The 22,399-nt window shown below is 31.5% G+C and overlaps 1 protein-coding gene across 1 annotated transcript in view; it reads right to left on the reverse strand.

The window, feature by feature from the left end:
- Sycp2 (synaptonemal complex protein 2) overlaps positions 1-22,399 on the reverse strand; it is a 62,760-nt gene that overhangs the window by 3,266 nt on the left and 37,095 nt on the right. The window contains 16 exon segments of the mRNA XM_076849229.1: positions 349-476; positions 1,113-1,265; positions 2,798-2,888; positions 3,727-3,864; positions 3,866-3,913; positions 6,905-7,110; positions 8,374-8,572; positions 9,924-10,091; positions 10,579-10,616; positions 12,999-13,167; positions 13,802-13,859; positions 15,006-15,061; positions 15,523-15,580; positions 15,677-15,747; positions 18,087-18,123; positions 19,125-19,252. Of these exon segments, the coding sequence (XP_076705344.1) occupies positions 349-476; positions 1,113-1,265; positions 2,798-2,888; positions 3,727-3,864; positions 3,866-3,913; positions 6,905-7,110; positions 8,374-8,572; positions 9,924-10,091; positions 10,579-10,616; positions 12,999-13,167; positions 13,802-13,859; positions 15,006-15,061; positions 15,523-15,580; positions 15,677-15,747; positions 18,087-18,123; positions 19,125-19,252 (1,746 nt within the window).

A 22,399-nucleotide genomic window follows, 5' to 3' on the forward strand; every position in this document is an offset into this window, starting at 1 on the left:
CTACTCTCATTAATGGTCACCTCTGAAATAAAAATGTTTAAAAGGCACAAAAGGAAACTGCTCAGGAAAATAAAAATTATAGAACAAACAAAATGAGACTAGTAGAAAAATAAACAATATAGACAATGGACAGATTTTAAAGTTGGAGAAACTCAGCTCATGAAAGCAGGTTTTGTTTTGTTTTGTTTTTTTAACCTGATAATTATTTCAGTTTTTCACATGTGCAGGAAGTTGAATTTGTGAATGGGTGTTTTGTTGCCCAAGGATCAAATAAGCCAACAGTCTAATAAAATATGGGATATATGTTATCATATTATTGAGTATAAACTATAAAGAATGATAACTCACATGAATCTTCCTCTTAAATTCTGAATTGATCTTCTCACAAATCAACCCTACACCTGAAAATTCACTTTCCCAGTTCTCCTCAGGAATTAAAAAATCATCTGTTGATAATGGAGATATGTTTTCAGATACTAAAAAACAAAAACAATCACCTAAAGTTAAAATATACATTACTATTTTCATAGTCTATGTATAACCTAAAGTTTATGAAATCAAAGGTAGACTTCATTATGCCTTTTTTTTTTTTAAAAAAAAAACACAATACCTTTATTTCTCTTATTTATTTTTATGTGGTGCTGAGGATCAAATCCAGGGTCTTGCACGTGCGGGGCGAGTGCTCTACCGCTGACCCACAACCCGAGCCCCTCATTGTGCTTTTTTAATTTAAAAATAAAATTCTGATTTATAAAAGAAATCTTTTGGTATGGCTATTAAGCTAGAAATAACAACATTAAAACTGAGCATTTTGGGATTTTTTTAAAACTTACAACTACTTCCAGATAATCATTAACATGAGTTTTAGAGACATACTAACACTAATTCATACTCTACTAAAATTTAAATGCAGTAATAAGTGACAGAGAAGGAGGGGGAGTTTGAGTATCATCTGTGACCCTTCCTACTTTATTTGTAATGAAACACAGTCCAACTTGGAATTATTCAAAGTTGTCTTTACAAAGGAATTTGTTTTGAAGATGAAGTCATCTAGAATCTAAGAAGCCACCTTCCAATCATTGTATGCCGACACAGGCTTTTGATATACCCACCTCTGCAGGTGTGGTGGTCTGCATCTTCAGTTCTACACCATCTTTTGGGAAGCAAGTGGACTCTCTGTTCTTCTTCTTCCATTTCCACTTCACTGACATTACCAAGATTATCTTCTATGTACACACGTTTACAACTAAGATGCTGAGTGGAGCCTTATAAATAGTTAAAAATAATGAATAGTACTACAATTTTGATTAAAATACCTAATTATTTCTTGCTTTTGTTTAAAAAGCCTTTCAGTTAATTATGTTTTAAGCAATTGCTCTCTAAATTCTACCTAGTTTATATATATATATATTTATATATAATTATTATTCATTTTATTTGTTATTTTTTTATAAAATCATTTTACTATTTTTACACAATGATTCAATCTAGGTGTCAGATATGCTAGTTGTGCCACTGAAAACCCCTGTAAGGTAGGTGCAAATATTATCTACAATTTTTAAAAATGTATTATAATTTGATATGTATGACAACAGAGTGTAATTCAATTCATATTACACAAATAGAACACAATTTTTATGTCTCTGGTTGTACACAAAGTACAGCCACACTATTTGTGTTTTCATATATGTACTTAGGGTAATGTTATCTGTCTCATTCCATCATCTTTCCTACCCCATGACCCCTTCCTTTCCTTCCCTCCCCTTTGCCCTATCCAAAGTTCATCTATTCCTCCCATGCTGCACCACCCCATCCCCATTATGAATCAGCATCCTTATATCAGAGAAAACATTTAGCATTTCGTTTTTTGGGATTGGCTAACTTCACTTAGCTGTACATTCTCCAACTCCATCCATTTACCTGCAAATGCCATGATTTTATTCTCTTTTAATCTGAGTAATATTCCATTGTGTGTGTGTATATATATATATACACACACATACCCAATCAATAAATGGGCCAAGGAACTGAATAGACACTTCTCAGAAGATGATATACAATCAATCAACAAATACATGAAAAAATGTTCAACATCTCTAGCAATTAGAGAAATGAAAATCAAAACCACTCTAAGATTTCATCTCACTCCAGTCAGAATGGCAGCTATTAAGAATATTATTAATATATTATTATTTAATATATTATTAAAACAATAAGGGTTGGCAAGGATGTAGGGGAAATGGCACACTCATACATTGCTGGTAGAACTGCAAACTGGTACAACCAATATGGAAAGCAGATGGAGATTCCTGGGAAAACTGGGAATGGAACTGCCTTTTGACCCAGCTATACCACTCCTAGGTTTATACTCAAAGGACTTAAAAACAGCATATTTCAGTGATGTAGTCACATGTTTATAGCAGCACTATTCACAACAGTTAAATTGTGGAACCACCTGGATTCCCTTCACTAGTTTATATATTCTTTTTTTAGAGAGAGAGAGAGAGAGAGAGAGAGAGAGAGAGAGAGAGAGAGAATTTTTAATATTTATTTTTTGTTATTGGCAGATATAACATCTTTGTATGTGGTGCTGAGGATCGAACCTGGGCCGCACGCATGCCAGGCGAGCGCGCTACCGCTTGAGCCACATCCCCAGCCCCATTAGTTTATATTTATATAATGGCATGACTTAAAACTAAATAATGGCATGACTTAAAACACACAGTAATGTGAAGTTTCATCTAAAGGAACTATTTCAAATAGTAGTACTTTTTTTAAAAAAAGGCCGACTACAAACCTGATACATGAGTAGTGTCACAAGGCATATCGAACAATATTTTCTCTCTTTTTTCACTAGACATGGATAATGGAGATGGTGAATGGCTTTCCTAAAATACATATTAGAAGTTAAAATAACAAAACACTATAAGTACTCGTGGATTCACCTTTGACCATCTTGCTAAAATCCTAATTTCAGTAATTTGAAATGATGTTAATTGTTTTTCAGATTGTTTCTCTTTTCGTCTTTAACAATACCATTAATGGAACTAGATTCTAATTGTCAATCCTAATATTAATTGTTTTGAGCTTGCTTTTTTGACTATTACTGCTATTCAATTTTTCCTTGTTAAATTTTTCATTAAATTTTGTGGGGAGGCACAAAAAAATTTAAGGTTTAAACTCTTTCTTCCAAACTGCATCTTTCACATTTAACCTTACGTTTTACTATTAGAATACACTTTTTTTTTTTTAACTTTGTAATCTTTATTTTGGTTACTGTTATTGCTCAACTTCATCTGTATATACCTTAGGTCGATCTCCAATCCCACTTCTCTCTCCAAACTATAAAATTCAGTCTTGAGTGTGTTTGTATTTTATAGATTACAATATTTTTATTAATGGACTGATATACTTTTATGATGGCAAGAAGCTCAAGGCAACCAAATTCTTATATAATTGTGAAACCATTCCTAATTATAAATATGTAAGTTAGGGGGTTCAGCAGCCTAATCTTCACTATTTAAGACCTTGCTATCCTCATTTTAAAACTTTAAATTTTTATGTCAAAAACATCTTTCTATAATTAAGTATTTCTATACACTTTAAACATCAGATTTTCAGGTAGTAGTTATTGAAAAGTATTAAATATAATTACCATTAAAGACCAATAATTTGATTCTTACAAGAATTATCTCAAAGGAAAAACTGAAGACTATAGCATATTACCTCTCTTTTGCTTTGTATATGATTTTCATTAATAATTGGAAATTCAATTTCCATAAGCTCTTTTTTTCCTGAATTATAACTGCTTACTTCTGAAAAGCTATTACAATTATGTGTACAATTAAGTACCACAGCATTTATACCTTTTTCTATTCACTATTGCATTATTCTGATTTTGAAGATGCCTAGGCTATGAATGAATAAGATTCAGAAACCCAAATGAATTTAGACAACTGTTTTTAAAGCCAAAAAAAAACCCTTTAAACATAATAGGAAACATTAAATCAATACTACTTACACTTTGAAGGAAGTATTAATTCGCTGCTAAAATTCAACACCTATTCATAATTTTTAAACATTTAAAATTATTAATAATTTTTAAAAATTTTAAAAATTCATAATTCTAAAAAATCTTAAGAGAAATAGAACATTAACTTGCTGACAAGTATCTACTAAAAAATATAGAGAAAGAGCCCTCCTAGTATAGAAGCCTGGGACACAGAAGTATACCACAGAGGTCAAAGTCAACCTTAACAAGAAAACATTAAGTATAAGGATTGGAACAGAAATGACAAAAATTATCATGAGTAATAGTGTATATAATTGTCTATACGCACATCTAAGAGAATATGTGCAGAAAATTATAACATTCAGCAAGGTTATTCAAGATACAAAAATCAATGTTCCTATATAAAATTAAAACAGCAGAAAATGTAGATTTTTTAACAGTGTGTGTGTTTTTAAGACACAACAAAAAGAAAACTCGTAAGAGGAATTAATTTTAACAAGAAGCCTAATTTTCTTTGTGAAAACTTTGGTACCACTTTGTAGGAAACAGGGCCAAAAAATGGAGAGAAAAACGATATGGATGAGAAAGATCAGTTCAATACTGAGAAATGCAGTTCTTTTCTTAGACAAACTAATTCTAAGGTTTATACAGATAAGTAAAGGGCCAAAGGAATGCTGAAGTAAAAGAATGGGGTGTGTATGAGAAACACTGTGTAACTGTAAAATTACAGTTGTTAAAATGATGTAGTGTTAGCACAAAGATAGTAAGTAGGTCATTAAAACAGAATAGTGCCTAATAGATCATCTGTGGTCACCAAGGTATTCTGCTCATGATGTTGCATAAATTTATTACCTATATGAAATAAGAAAGCTCAGAAAGACAAAAAAACTTAAAAGTTAAAATCAAAAGTAACATTTCTGCAAGAAAGGAAAATGCTTGTATGAGACAATAGCTTAGTGAAGGAATTCTTTTTGGGTGTGTGTGTGGGGTACTAGGATTGCATCCAGAGGCACTTTACCAATGAGCTACATCCCCATCCCTTTTTATTTTAAGAGAGTCTCACTAAGTTGCTTAGGTCCTTGCTAAGTTGCAGAGGCTGGCCTTTAATTAGCAATCCTCTTCCCTTAGTCTCTCAAATCCCTGGGATTCCAGGCATGCACCACCATGCCTGGCAGGGAAGGATTTCTTAACAACCCAAATGATAGATGACACTACACCATTTGCCATATGGAAGTTTTGGATTTAACTAAGTCAAAAGACAAGATGCATATTAGGGGAAAAAATCTACATTACTTACAACCAATACAAAATATCAGGAGAGATTAAGAACTATAAATTTATAAGACAAATTGAACAAGGCATTTACAAAATTAGAAAATAAACAGGTAATTCACAAGATGGCTAAAACATATATGAATACTTGTTGACACAACTTGCACATTTATCAGATTGGCAAAAATAGTCATCTGATAACATCTAGTTAAAACTGTGGAGAAGGAGCACTATCACACAGCACTATTGAGAGTGTCAACTTGTACACCTACTTTTTAAAAAATAAAACTTATATAGTGCTGGGGATCAAACTCAGGGCCTTGCTAGGCAAATCCTCTACCACTGAGCTACATCCGCAGACCTGGTACAGCTACTTTGTAAAGAAAATGTCCAATATCTTAATAAGAGTCAACAGTAAATGGAGGGGGAAATGTCTCATGTATCAGTATCCAACAGATAAATACATAACAAATTCTAGTACAGAGTGGTATCAAGATTGAGAATTACATTGGTTTAGGCATTTTCAAGTTGGGATACTGAGGAACTAAAGGATTCAGGGAAACTAACGATGACAGAGCAACACTGATAAATGACCACAGGATAATAATCTTGTGGGAAACTAGTTTTTAAATTGTCTGTATAAACTCAGTCTTGAAAAGTGTGTTGGGGATTATATGGGGAGGAAAGCTATACAGGCTAGGATTTAGATGTTCTACTTCTGCTTTGAAGAACATAGTTCCACTCTCATCTGTTTGATATATTGGGAGTTTTCTGCAAGAGGTCATTTGAAAAATATTCTCTGTGAAGACTACTGGTTTAAAATAATAAAAGGACCTTAAAATCTTCTAGGAATAAAAAGCACATTCATTTAAAAGTACTCAGACAGAAGGTTGGTTTTAGCAGCAGTTTTAGATCTCTGCTATAGGTGTGCTGAATAGTCATTAATAGTTTTTTTTCTTTTTTTTCCTGCAGAGCTAGGGATTGAATCCAGGGCCTCATGCATGCTAGGTAAGCACTCTACCACTGAATAATTAACTCTACTTTGTATGCAAAGGTTAGCACATATCAAGATCCATCATATATATTTTAACTTTTATATTCATGTTATTTACCAATCAGTTTTAAACTTCCTTATAAAAATTTAAAGCAAAAACTATACTTTTTAGAACTACATTCTTGGCAATTTAGTTGTCAACTTGTGATTTCAATTAACTAAAGTTTCTTAAAAGGTTATAGACTTTGAATTATGGTGAAATGTGAAGAAGGTACCTGTGTTGCAGGAATAAATCTATCCCAAACTAGAAAATGTATGCTGTTCTGGTGTATAGAAAAAAAGTAGAAGTGATCATTCCTATCACAGAATCCTTATCTGTACGCTATTGTGTCACAATACCACATTTTTTTTTTCCTGTGTAGCAGCTATACATGAGTCTGTTAGGTTCACTGAAGCAGGGAACTGTATCTTATTTGTCATTATGTCCTCTTACCCCAGGCCACAGACCAACTTCAAAACCTTAAATAGACAAGTTATGTATATTTGATTAAGATCATAGACAAATGATTTACTACCTTCAGACAGATATATCTGATTCTCTGCCCCTTTCCTCCCTCCCCGCTTACCAAAAACAGAGGTTGTGGAATTGGTGAGCAACTTTCACTTGCACATAGCAAGTTTGTTCCATTGTTTTTGGATGAGTTTACTGGACCTCCAACTTCTTTGTTACTGTCTAAGGATTCAGGTGATGAGGTTTTCAGGTAAGGTGATAGAGATTTTGTTCCACAGTCATAATCCTGAATAAAATCCTTTTCTGTTATTTTCTCTATACCTGTAGTGCCTCACAAAACACAAACAAAACAGATGGCAGGTGTTATCAAAGATGTCTGCTTTAGAAATAGCATGATTACATTCTAAGAATATGACCAGTTATTGAACATTAAAATCTTAGCTACATTTAAAAAGATAAACTTTCACAGGCTGACTCAGTGGCAGAGTGCTTGCCTAGCATGTGGGTTCCATCTCTAAAACTGATTCCCCAGGACCACTAAAAAACATAAAAGAACAACTTTCCATAAATTAAGGCTACATTATGTTTAAAATATTTTGTAAGGCTCTGAAAAATAGCTGAATTTAAAAACTTTCAAAACATTTTCTAATAAAATATCTACAGTATGAACTGAAATATAATTATCTAAATATTATCTTGATTATTTTATCACCATAGTAAATAGTGTTTTTACATATTAAAGTCACAGAATTTTATGACTGGAAAGGCTAGGAAAATCATCTGAATATCTCATGAGGAAATTCACTGCTGAAATAAGTCTTAAAAGAATTTTCAGTTTTCATATGAAATCTGGGCATGTACATCTGTCTTTTCAGTATGTGCTTATCTGAAGTGACAGTTGTTCTAAGCATTAGTAAAGTAAAAGAACATAATCACTAGCTACTTTAGGGGGAGCATACATACATTAACTGATCTATTTGCCAAATTTTAAGTGAAATGAGTAACATTTAGAAATACTTTGAAAGATCCTTGTAAGCAAATGAAAGTGAAGCGAAAAGTGCGAACTTTAAGGAGTTTCTTTACTTGAAAGACATACATATACCAAAGCTCCAAAGATTGTGAATTTTCTTTACAATTTTTTAAAAAGCAAAACATCTATTATGAAGATAATCTACTGTTAGTCTACAGGATGATCATGATATCCATTGGATTCTTGTCAATAAATTGTAACAAGGAAAAAATACAAATTCCTATAATACTTGTGTTTTTAAATATATTTCCAGCTAAAAGCACACTAAAAATAGGCTCTTAGTTGAGCTTTCACTGTACCTTGCAAACAATATATTAAGTGTTTTCCATATTAAAGCATTTGATCTTTAATTTCCTAACATGAAAAATTTAAATGACATTGTTCCCAAGTTAGCAAAAATAAAGTTACTAACATTAACTAGTATAACAATGAAGTTTTAACTGCCTATAATCTTAAATACCTATAATCGCAATCCCTCAAAATTAATCTACAAATTATACTTTCACATAATTAGAGTTAATTATTTAATTACAATGCACAGAAATAATACTGACATCTCATTACTTCTACAGATGATGGAGACTCAGATAAAGATGAAGGAGATGAATCCAGGCTGTTATCTTTTATAGTATCTTTTAGTAGAGACGAGTATTTCCATTCTTTTGATAGTTCTTTTTGTGTATCAGCAGAGAAGACTTTCTGTCGTTTCTTTGGCAGTTTCATTGTTTTGGTTCTGGAATGGATGTTTTCCTCCTAAATTTATTGATAACCTTGAAGTTACACTTCAATACAAATACTTACACTTAGACACATAAAACAAATCACATTGAAATACTTATTAAATGTTTTATGCTTTACTACATACGGGCATCTCAAGGGTCTAGGCATTAGTGAAAAACTTTCTAATATACTGGATGGCATAAGACAAATGTGCAGGAAAATGTAATGTTTAGATACAATAAATAAGAGATACAAATAAAATTCTATAAGAGTTCAAAGATTATATCCAATTTAGGGAAACCAGAAAGAATTCCTAGATTTTGAAGTATCTGAAGCACTGAGGAGTGGTGAAAGAAGGAGTGAGAGGAGGACTTACTGGGATATGAAGTCGGCTGATAGACTGAAGGCAGTGGAAAGCTCAGGTTTTATGGTATCTGGTTGTTAACAGTTCTGGGTATATAATGGGGAAAAGTAGAAGCAAGCATGGAAAGGTATTTTGATGCTTTGAACATCAAGAGGAAGTTTTCAGGGTTAATTCTTTGAAGAGCAATAGGATGAGAGGTGACTTGGATTCATTTGCCTAGATGTGAGGTAAACTAAAATTGAAGTGATACAAAATGTGGAGGTAAGTAATGAAGTCTTCCAGGTAGGAGATAGTAAGGGAGGTTGAGGTTTATTTACTTAAGATCAATATAACATAGTAGTCAGAAACCTACCAGACTCTCTGGGTTTAAATTATATCACTTTCTTGTGTGATAAATCTGTAAAGTGCTTAAAACTGCAGCTGACATATTATCTTTCACCTTTTTATTATAAAAGCGTGCAAACCCAGATGCTGGCAATATGTTGTAACATTATGAGACAAGGGTGGGGCAGTATAAAGGAAGAACCTGACACCAATAGTTTTGCTTTCATTCAAGAAAGAGCTACAGTTTCCCAACAGGTTGTACTATACTGAAGCATAATTTTGGAAAGAATTAAGTACTTTTCTATTTCTAAACATCATTTTAAAGTTATAATTTCACTGGAGACAGACATCTAATTTTTAACACTAATGCCAACTTATAAAATTTAGCACTATATTTCCTAGAGACCAATTTTTAGAATTATTATAAAAAGTTTTCTCCGCTAGGGTTGTGGCTCAATGGTAGAGCGCTCGCCTGGTATGCACGAGGCACTGGGTTCGATCCTCAGCACCACATAAAATAAATCTATGTCCTGTCCACCTAAAACTAAAAACTAAATATTTAACAACGAGCTTTCTCATAAAGAAGGTCAAATCTTAAAAAGAAGTAATAAGTTAAATTTGATATTTTTACAAAAGTATATATTTAATATTTTAAGAGGCTTTGAGAAATTATTAAACTGAACTGTATCTATTTACCTTTACTAGAAAGCTCTCTTTAAATGAATGTGACAATTCTTGTTCACTCTCTGATTCTGAATTTGAGAGATCTTTATAATTCTTTTTGGTTCTTGCTGCTCTTCTTGGAAGTCTAGTTCTCCCATCGGGAGCTATCTCCTCCCTCTGCTTGGTGTTTTTTTTGTATGCCTTTAAGAGAAAAATTCCTGAATATTACTAGATCAATATTTAAGATAGAAAAAATACAAGCTACTTGCTATAAAATTGACATTAGACATACATAAAATATTTGGTCAGAATAAAATGATTCTTGATTAATAGATTTTGAATGATTTTGTTTTATTTTCCCATTTCAATTTTCTTCTTTACCACTATTTTCCTTTATCAACATTTCAATTTTCTTCCTTATCATTAAATCTGTAAGAGACCTGATATAAACTATATAAAGTAAAAGGAGGTCAAATGTACCTGTTATCACACAGAATGAAACAGACTAAAAATAAGGCCAATATGATTCTAAAAAACACAAGTCAAGAGAGGTGTGCAAAGACAGAACAATTACAGAAAATAAGCAATTGACAGGAAGAAAATTATGAGATGGCAAATGAATTATTTTTATATGATAAGAAAAAAATAACTTTAAGGGAATGTTTGAACACAAAACTTCTTACTTTACCATTTTAGATCTTGGTTGACCCTTATTCAAGGATGGCCCTGCAATTTAGGAAAATAAGGTTAAATTTTTCCAATATATAAAAACTGGCATTAAGTTTCTTAGAGCCATCGCTACATGTATAAATTAAAAATCATTAAAAACAAGAGCGTATATCCTTTTTTAAAATTTTGTTTCTTCATGTGGCTTTAAGCCACCAGGACATAGGCCCCCCAAACACCCGCCCCCGCCACACACACATAAATCTTCACTGTTCTGTTGAAGAATTTGGCCATCAGGTTGACAGGCTGCTTGGGGAGCATTCCCTTCCTCCAAGCTTCCTGCCCCATCCCTTGGTACTGGGGATTGATCCCAGTGGGTTCTTCTGCCACTGAGGTACGTACATCCCTGTTTGTATTTTATTTGAGACAGGGTCTCACCAAACTGCTGAGGCTGGCCTTGAATTTATGATCCTTCTCTTTCAGCCTCCCAAGACACTGGGATTACAGGCACATACCACCACACGTAGCCATTCCCCTGAACTTTAGTTAGTATTCGTGGTACCATATCATAGATGGGAAAGAATTCATCTTTAAACACATTCAGAATTTTAAATTTCAAGAATTGATACTCTTACTATATAGTGTTTGGTATAGTATGAATTGCCAATCTTCCTGCCTCTCCTTATTTTATATTCTCAAACTTCTTAAACATGTAAAAGCATTTGTAATATAAGTTATAAAGTGAACAGCCATTAGTTTACTACTCAATTTAAGAAACAGATTATGAATGGTATTGATCTAATTACATATCTTCTTTAGTAATCCTCCATATCCTCTCTGCTAAAAGGTAATTACTATCCTGAAATCTGTTTCTCATTCACTTGATTTAAAAAAGACTCGTTTCACAGATATGTAACTCTAAATATAGTAAGCTTTGTAAGATTAATGTCATGTCCTATTCCATGATTTGCTTTGTTTTCCATACATTGTTATGTTTCTAAGATTTACCCATATTATTGATAGTAGCTTTAGTTCCACTTCCCTTTTTTCCTTTCCAAGGATAATATCTTTTTAAATATCCACTGAAGCCTAAGAAATGAGATCATCCAAGTCAAAGGAGTAAAAGTTTATTTGGAAGAAAGGTTTTCTAATCCCGGCAATTAGCATATATACATATTAATTTGTCACTTAATCATTTAAACAAAGTAATTCACTTAGAAGTTCAATTTTATAAATATTTAATGATTATAGTATTTAATCTCTAAGGTCTTGAGAATTTCCAGTCTTCTGCTTTTTAAGAAATGTATTCATTTGTATATCTTCCCACTAAACTGTGAGTCTCCTGAGGTCATGTGAGCCTTACCATGTTTCTCCTGGGCTTATAACACACAGTTTCAAACTCCAGATTCCATGGCTAGATCTAGCCTCACCTTTCATTATTGTTACAAATAAAATCTATGTATGTTACAACTACCCCCATTCTGCATTCCCTGAATATACTATGCTATTTTATAATCTTGTCCCTTTTACCTATGATAATCTTGCTCCTTTCCTTTCTGATGTATTTGGTTGGACTCTCACATTTTGAGATTCAGCCTCATTTCTAAGTATATTCCCCAATTCATTTTTGTCTAATTTTAATTCTCTTTAAGCCATTTCACCCTATTAGCAGTCATTGGTTATTTTTATTCTAAAACTAAATAAAAGCTAATTCCCTTGAAATAAATATAAATTCAATTGAAAAACAGTTGTCTTCTTTTAAAAATGAAGTATATAAAGTCTTTGTTTTTTAGCAAACATTGACATTGATATTCAGCTGCAAAAATGGTAATTATCTTTAGCGAAAACCTATAACTCAAACTTGTATTCAACTACTTCAATAGATTCATTTTCACAAAAACAGAAACCATACTCTAGGAAAATATTTTTTGTAAGAGTTGAAAATTGTTTCCCTTCTGATATATTTTTATTGCATCCAAATGAATTCCTAAAAAGCACGTGTAAGCTGGCTACAGAAGAGAACCAGGATGCTGAGAAGAAAATATATATAATAAATGCAAATAATCGTGAATAGATGAAAGTATTGAGGCTCAAATTCTGGTTTTGTTTAAGGATTCTGAGTTTACCAGTACTTTGTGTACTATTTACAATAACTAATTAGCTCAGCAGCAGTTAAGTGAGCCATGAGTAAAAAAGTGATGAAAGTATGTCATGAACCAAGGACCACATTAAATCAAATTTTGTGTCCTTACAGTCCTATTAAAAATTAATTTAAATATAACCATAGTGTACAAAACAAAAACATAACTACTATAGTGTTTTGTCCGATTTGTAGGGAATATATTGTTGTAAATGTCTACATATAAAAGTATGCTTATCAAACAATAAAACATTTAACAATCAAAATGATAAATTTGCATTATTTCTCTAATAATTTCTTACTTGATTTCCTGTTTTCACATTTCTTCACATTTTTATTTCTGCTATAGTCTATTAGCTGTGGTTTTGATTTTGGTTCTTTTAGCCAGCTAATATCTGTCTTGCTGTCATCATACCTATATTCTGTTTCAGTATCACTGAAGAGATTTTTCTTTTTATGATTTGTGATAATCTATTTTTTAAAAAAAGATTTGAAAGAGATGAAGAAATATGTTATTAAAGGAATTTAAGTCAACACCTTCTCCCCCCAAAATCCAGGAAATCTAACTTCTCCTTTTTTTTTTTAACATATCAATTTAAGGATTGGCATTAAAGGTCTATTCAAGAAAGTCACTCAGAAATACAGATCAGATAGTGAGATTTATATTTTGATGATAGTGTTAGTTAAAAAATCAAAACAATATACTTCCAGAGATATAACCTAACACTGTTAAAGAAAACAACAGAAGTTGTTATATTAAGATGGATAATTTCATAAGGGAATGAAAAAATAATGTTTTTTGGGGGGATGAGGTACCAGGGATTGAACTCAGGGGTACTGGAATACTGAGCCACATCCCCAGCCCTATTTTGTATTTTATTTAGAGACAAGGTCCCACCAAGTTGCTTAGCAACTCTATTTTGCTGAGGCTGGGTTTGAACTTGAGACCCTCCTGTCTCAGCCACTTGGGATTACAGGTGGGTGCCACTGCACCCAGCAAAAAATAAAAATATTTTCCCCCATTTCTTTGATGAGAATCTTTGGCATTAAAATGTATTAAAATAAATGCTATTTTTATAGAATTCATTAAGATATTATAACTTACCCTTTCATCTTTTGTTTTGAGAGAAGGTTGAAGTTCATCATGATTCCGTGAACCTACCCTTAAGCAAAAATAATAATTAATGTAAAAATATCTTTTATGATTGTTTTCTTAAGTCAACATGCACTGGACAATTAGATCTCAGTTTTCAGCCTCAACTCTTTCACTAATTAGCTATATAATTTTGGCCAGGTAACTTATCCTCTCAACTTAGTAAGTTATAAAATAATGTGTATGGATTGAAGAAATACACAACTACAATTCAAAGTATAGATAATTTGCATATTAACTGAAAAAGTAAATGCTGAAGTAGCAGAATCATGATAGAAATAATCATGACAACCTGGGAATGGAACCACCAATTGACCCAGCTATATCCCTCTCCTCAGACTATACCCAAAGGACTTAAAAACAGCATACTACAGGGACACAGCCACATCAATGTTTATAGCAGCACAATTCACAATAACTAAACTGTGGAGCCAACCTAGATGCCCTTCAGTGGATGAATGGATAAAAAAAATGTGGCATATATACACAATGGAATATTACTCAGCATTAGAAGAGAATAAAATCATGGCATTTGCAGGTAAATGGATGGGGTTGGAGAAGATAATGCTAAGTGAAGTTAGCCAATCCCAAATAAACAAATGCTGAATGTTTTCTCTGATATAAGGAGGCTGACTCATAGTGGGGTAGGAAAGGGGAGCATGGGAGGATTAGATGAATTCTAGATAGGGAAGAGGGGTGGGAGGGAAAGGGAGGGGATTAGCAAGGACAGTGGAATGTGATGAATATCATTATCCAAAGTACATGCATGAAGACTCGAATTGGGTGTCAACATACTTTATATACAGAGATGAAAATTGTGGTATATATGTGTAATAAGAATTGTAATGCAACCCCCCCCCCACAAAGAACATGTATAAAGGCATGAATTGGTGTTAACATACTCTATATACGAAGATATGAAAAACTGTTCTCTATATTTGAAGTAAGAATTGTAATGCATTCCACTGTCATGTATTTAAAAAAATAAAATCAATAAAACTAAAAAAAAGAAATAATCATGACAGTAGCATTTTAATTTCATTCCTCTCCTATGTTAAAACCTCTTAGAGAAACAGAGTGAGTACAAGCTACTTAAGAGGGGAAAAAGTTAAAATTGTTTTAATCTGACCTATGTTATTAAAATAAAAACACCTACAATTTTATTGAATTATCCACACTTGCTTCTGTAGCTGTAGCTTGAAATTCTTGGATCTATATGGTGAATAAACATTAAAAATAAAGAGTATTCTTAGTGTCAAGGTAAACAAAAATTAAGGAATAAGCATAAAATCTAGTTTCTGTCATTTCTTAGAGTCATAAAAATTGAAAATAAAATTTAAAATGATACAATAAATACAATAAAATACATTCAAAGCAAAACAAATAAAAATATTTGTTTTAAACCTGTTCCAGCAAAAAGAAAGAAAGAAAGAAAGATTTTCTTGATAGAATAAGTCCTCTACTTCTCCCACTCATTTCTTTCCATCTTATCGCAAAACATTTAGAAAAACCCTAGAGATACCTAGGCTGGTTATCCAAATATATTTTCACACATTTAAAAAAATTTTAAAGTACATCTATAAGAAGATGCACATCAAAAACACTCTTAACTGTATAATACATGCAAAATAACTACTGAATAAGTACAAAATAAACATTAATTTCTAGCTTACTCCGAGTTTTATAATAGGATCATCAGCTCCATTCAAGTTAAAATTATAAACATCATTCCTGTGAAATTAAATACAAATGTTAGTTCCATTATAAAATAAATGTTTAGTTTCTTTAAATATGAAAAAATGAAAAGATTAATAAAAAATTACTTACAATGGGCATTCAGAAGTAACATTAACAAAAGTAGTCTTCAGTTTTCTGTAACTTTTTTTCTGAACTTTTTCCTAAATACGAAAGGTTTACATAAACCATTTAAACTTAGACTACTCCTGACCACATAGCAAACAAATCACATATGCAATTAAATATTCATCTATTTAACATTTCCATCTGCACTTACACTACTATAAATCTGGCATTTATAACATTTTCCTTAACGTGAGTTAATAATCATATACCTCAAGAAATGAAATCACCACCTGTAAAGATACCTGCACTCCCATGTTCCTTGTGACATTATTTTAATAACTAAGACAGAGAAACAACCTAAAGTGTGTACTGACAGATGAATGGATAAGGAAACTAATAAACACACACACACACACACACACACACACACACACACAGAGGAATGTTATTCAGCTTTAAAAACAGAGATACTACCATTTGTCACAACATCTATATACATAGAGGGTATTATGTCAAATGAAATTAAGGCAGACAAAGAAACCTGCATGATTTCACATGTGGAATGTAAAGTTTGAATATATAGAAATAGTAAAATGGTGGTCATGAGTGGGGCAAAGAGAAGGAAATGAGAAGTTGATTAAAGGATAATAGGTAGGGATTAATCAATTCTAGACTCTAATATAGAAAATGAGGACTACAGTTGATAATATTATATTGTATTCATTTTTTTCCCATAAAAATCATACTTTAGGTGTTTTGTGAAACACACATACAGGTGAATTATGTGAAATAATGGATGTGTTCATTTTCTTGGCTACAATAATAATTTCACTATGTAATATCATCATTTCATGCACCTTAAATATATAAAAGGAAAATATCAAGCATCCGCACTAGAAAAATGATTTAAATGCATGTATTAATTAAAAACATAATAAAATTATACATCTAATATCAAACCATTATTCCTTAAAATTTACTGATATTACAATACATACATAAATGATGTTCTGACTAGTATTGTAAGCTAAATTTGAATGATTCTAGAATCTCAAAGCAAGCATGTTTAAATTTTGTTGGATTCTCGTTTGCTTTAAATTCTTAAATAAAAAAATTTGAAAGAGGTTAAGGTTTATGTAAAATCTAGTGTGAAAGAATCAAAAAGTATTATTTGGGGGAAAATATGTGTATAATTATTCACATAGATTATAGCTCAAAATATATTCAACCAGATCACAAATTACTGAGGGCAGTAAAGAAGTTAAACAAAATTTAATGAATTAATATTTGTATTGTTTTATTACATTTAACTATGGTTAAGTAATATTGCTAAATAACTAATCAAAATAATCAGAAGACTAATTTAACATCTGGTAAGTTATAAATATTAAAATCTAAAACATTCATTTTAATTTGTGATTTATTTTCAATTTAAAATTTTGGCTATATCATATAGAATTATTTGCATTATTCTCAAAACTTTCTCTCTATATATATCATTCCTCTGATCACTTATCTGACTTACCCAGTGTTCAGGTATGTATGTTCATTTCTCTTTTGTGTACCAGTAATACCAGCTAGGTATTACAGAACATCATAAAACAGGATATGCAAATGTTAATACATGTATGTATTATAGAGGTACAAAGGTGAACAAAGATGTTAAAAGAAGATATAAAGATGACTCAAAACAGTTACACCCTAGTGAGATAGGAGAAGGGAAAACCCTGTAGTAATGAATAAAATAATTTTAAAAGCACAAAAATTATTTATTTCTAATCGAATATATTTTTTCTTTGGTCAGGGGACCTTGGAAACTTTTCACAAAGAAGACAGACTCAAAAACAAGACTCCCAACGAATATTAAGATCTTGGTAATCACAAAAGAAGGAATGAGAATTTGAGTTCTTTCCAAAAAAAGGATAAAGAGAATAAGTAATGTAATGAATGGATTGGCACAGAAACATATTACAGTATAAACAAAGAGAATTACATAAAGACTATCGTAACAGTTCAGGAATCAGAAATTAGAACTGAAAGACAATAGGAGTTGTCATAAAGGAGAAAAGATTCAAAAGGAACTTACAGAGGGTAAACTTCAGAATTTGATAAAATTACAGAAAGTAATTTTAAATAATAAATTTAAGAAAACTATTTTTGCCTCAATGAAGATAAAATATTTTTTTTACCAAATCAGGACTTAAGAAGGATCTATAATTGTCAAGACAGATGGGATAAGTTAGCGCAAAAAAAAAAAAAAAAAAAAAAACCCAAAAAAACCAGTGATATGGACATACTGAATCATGTACAAAAAAGTAAAATATTGAGCTTATATAAAAGAAGCATCCAATTCCTTCTTAATACCAATTTAGTGTCTACAGTCAAATATCAAGTTTGACTACAGGTTTGGTGAAATTAAATAAAAGACACCTACCTTACTAAGCTGTAGGTCAGATTTGTTTAAAAAACCACTATAAAAAAAATTGACAATATTTAAAGAGCAATTAAATATCGATTATTTTTTCAAAAGTTATTTTATATAAGGCAAAACATATTTTGGTCACTAACTCTATATTCAATATGTTATAAATAACCAAAATGCCACAGCTATATTTTTTCAGCTTTTCTAAGAGAAAATAGCAACTAAAATAGTTAAAGTTGAATCATTAGTGAAGCAGGAAGTAGCAAACAATTTTTAAAAAATGGTTTTGCCCTGAGGGTCATTTTTAAATGTCAGAATTAATTAATTTTAATTAAATTAACAGGGCAAGGATTAATTTTAATTTGAATTAACAACCTGACAGCTGCATGCAGTGACATATGCTTGTGATCCCAGCAACTGGCAGGCTGAAGCAGAAGGAATACAAGTTCAAGATCAGACTCAGTAACTTATTAAGGCCCTAAGCAACTCAGTCACTGTCTCAAGATAAAAATAAATAAATAGCATTGGGGATATAGCTCAGTGGTAAGGCACCCCTGGGTTCAATCCCCAGTACCAAAATAACAACCTGATAGTTCATAAATGAACATTTTGTATTAAAGGAATTAACCTTAAGATAATAAGGAATACATCATTTACTATGTTAAAATAATTCATTTAAATAAGCTCACTTAAACTTCATATTTCATTAAGCAACATATTTAAATTTAGTTTTACTCAGTACTCTCAGTACTAGAGTCCATAAATAAAATTGTAAGATACTTGCATCCTAAAGATTTACTTCTAAAATGGTATACTGTATTGATATGGCATTATTTGATACTTTATAAAATGTAACCAATCACTAGAATAGCACATTTAAAATTTAATTCCCCTCCTGCTTAATCTAAACAGCTATTGCTCATAACAACTATATGTTTTCTACTGGATAATTACATGATTTGAATGCATACTTAAAACTAGCATTTAAAAAATTAATTCAGTTGTTAGCTGTTAGAAAAATATTTATGTCTAAAATTTTAATCAACATACCCATCCATCAAAGACTCCTTTAATTTTCTTGTAGACTTCATGTCATCTTTTGGTTTGTATCTCTTATTAATTTGGCTTATTAAGGTTTCTGCTGCATTAGTAAATTCTTTTCCTTTTGACTTTTCTCTCTGAAACAATTTATAAGTTACTTTAAAACTCTCCCAGTTGACTTTCAAAGAAGAATAAAGGCTAAATATAAAAACTCAAGAAAAATTTGGTTCTATATATATCTACAAAGAAAAATAAAAAGAGCCAAAATTAGTTAATAAGTTTAGGCTTTGTAAAGCATTAGAACCAACCAGGACAAGTCTTTAACATAAAAGATATGCAGAATGCTCTATAGAGTAGTTTCTTTATTCTATACATGAGAATAAAAATAAACTTTAGGAAAAAGAAGCCAGTTCTTTGAAAAGGTCAATAAAATTGATAAGTTTCTAGCCAAGTTAAGGGAGGGAGAGAGAAAAATACTATTTTTTTTTATAACTTTCTTTTTATACGTAGTGCTGAGGATCGAACCCATTGCCTCACGCACGCTAGACAAGCGCTCTACCACTGAGCCACAATCCCAGCACAAGTTACTAATATTGATAAAGGAAGAGGGGCCATCATTTTAGACCACCTGGACATTAAAGTGGTAAAAAGAATATTATGAACTCCATGTCTACAAATTTTATAACTATATAAAATGGACAAATTTCTTGTAAGATACAAGGTATCAAAACTTGTGCAAGGATAAATGGATCATTTGAATATTCCTGTATGTATGAAAGAAAGTGAATCTATAATTAATCTCCTAAAACAAAAAGCGCCCGACTTAGATGGGTTAATGGTAAATTCTACCAAATACTTAAGGAAGAAATGATACTAAATATTCACAATCTTCCAAAAGAAAGAGTGGAATACATTCTAAGTCATTCTATGAGGCAAGTATGACACTAATGCCAAAACCCAAGACATTAAAAAGAGAAATCTACAGACCAGTGTCTTTCATAAACACAGATGCAAAAATTCTCAACAAATTATTTGCAAATCAAGTCAAATAATGTACTAAAAAAAACTATGCACCATTACCAAGTGTATTCTGGTATGCAAGAAATCTATCATATAAACAAGCTAATGGTGAAAAATCTTATCAACAGATACACAAAAAAGCATTTGACAAAATCCAACATCCACTCATGCAGCTTAATAAAACTTCATGTGTATATATACCACGTTTTTTTTATCCAATAATTTACTGGTGAATACCTCAGCTCATTCCATAGTTTGACTATTGTGATCCATGCTGCTATAAACATGGGTATGCATGCATTGCTGTTGTATGATGATTTTAATTCTTTAGAATAAATACCAAGGAGTGGTATATCTGGGTCATATGGTAGTACTATGCCAATCTTTGGAGGAAAGCTCCAAACCAATTTTTATAGTGGTTGTACTACTTTACAATCTCCTCTAAATCCTTTGTTTGTATTCTTGATGACTGCCATTCTGACTGCTGTGAGATGAAATCTAAATATGGTTTTGATTTGTATTTCCCTAAATGCTAATTATGTTGAAAACTTTTTCATATATTTGTTGGCCATTTGTATTTCTTCTTTTGAGAAGTGTTTAATTCATTTGCCCATTTATTATTGGATTATTTTTTGTTGTTGTTGCTGTTTCGGTTTAAGTGTTTTTGAGTTCTTTATATATTCTGGATATTAATCCTCTAAGAAAAGTGGCTCACAAAAATTTGCCCCCATTCTCTAGGTCCTTTCTTCACATTCTTGTTTCCTTTGCTGTGCAGAAGCTTTACAATTTGATGCCAATTTTATTAACTCTTGGCATAATTTCCTCAGCTTTATAGGTCATATTTAGAAATTCACTGCTTTTGTCTATAAGCTAGAATGTCTACTATAAGTTTTCTTCTAGGAGTTGCTTTGTTTCTGGCCTTATTCCTTGGTCTTTGATCCACTGAGTTAATTTCTGTGCACAGTAAGAGATGAGTCTAGTTTCATTTTTGTACATATGGATAACCAGTTTGGGTTCCCAGCACCATTTCTTAAAAGGCTGCTTCTCCAATGTGTTTCTGGCACCTTTTTCAAGTAGCAGATGACTATACATGTGTGGGTTTGTCTCTGCATTATCTATTATGCACCACTGGTCCATGTGTCTGTTTTTTATGCCAGTACCATGCAGTTCTTTTTACTATAGTTCTGTGCTATAATTTGAGGTCAGGTATTATTCTTTTTGGCTTAGAATTTCTTTGGATATTCTGGGTCTTGTTTTCATCCAGATGAATTTTAGAACTATTACTTTCTAGTTTGATGTTATTGGTATTTTGATGGGAATTGCAGTGAATCTGTATATTACTTTTGGAGATACAGCCATTTATTTACACAATATTAATTCTGCTTCTCTATGAACAAGAGAAGTCTATTTCCTTTTGCTTTCTTCAATTTCTTTCTTCCATAATGTATAGTTTTCATTGTATAGATCTTTTACTTCCTTGGTAGAGATTTATTCCTAGGTTTTAAAAATGACTATGGTGAAAAATTCCTTTACTGACTTCTTTCTCAGCGGATACATTATTGATATTGGAAAGCTACTGATTTTAGTATGTTGATATTATAATATGCCACTTTGCTGAAGTTATTAGTTATAACAGTAGAGTTTTTTTGATCTTCTGAGTATAGAATCATATCATTTGCAAACAGTGATAAATTGACTTCTTCCTTTTCTATTTTTATTCCTTTTATTTTCTTCTCTAGTCTAATTGCTCTGGATAGAATTTCTAGCACCACATTAAATAGGAGTGATGAGACTGGACATCTTTGTCTTATTGCAGAATTTAAAGGAAATGACTTCAGTTTTGCCCCATTTACTATGAGATTAACTTTGGATTTTTCAAATACAGTCTTTATGTTGTTGGGGTAGGTTCCTTCAATCCCTACTTTCTTCAGTATTTTTATTATGAATGGGTGCTAAATTTTATCAAAGGCCTTCTCTTCATCTGTTGAGAGGAGTGATTTTATGCTTAATTATATTAATGTGATGAATTACATTATTGATTTGAATATGTTAAACCATCTTACCTATCTGTGATAAAACCAATGTGGTCATGATGTACAATCTCCTTAATATGTTGAATATGATTTGCTAATATTTAATTAAGGATTTTTACATGTAAGTTCATCAGGGATATTAGTGTGTAGTTTGCTTTCCTTGATGTGTCCTTATCTGGCTTTGATCTGTGAGTGATACTGGCTTCATAGAATTTGGAATTTGGAAGTGTT

Source organism: Callospermophilus lateralis, chromosome 3, assembly GCF_048772815.1.
Source record: "Callospermophilus lateralis isolate mCalLat2 chromosome 3, mCalLat2.hap1, whole genome shotgun sequence".
In the NCBI taxonomy this organism is placed as follows: Eukaryota; Metazoa; Chordata; class Mammalia; order Rodentia; family Sciuridae; genus Callospermophilus; species Callospermophilus lateralis.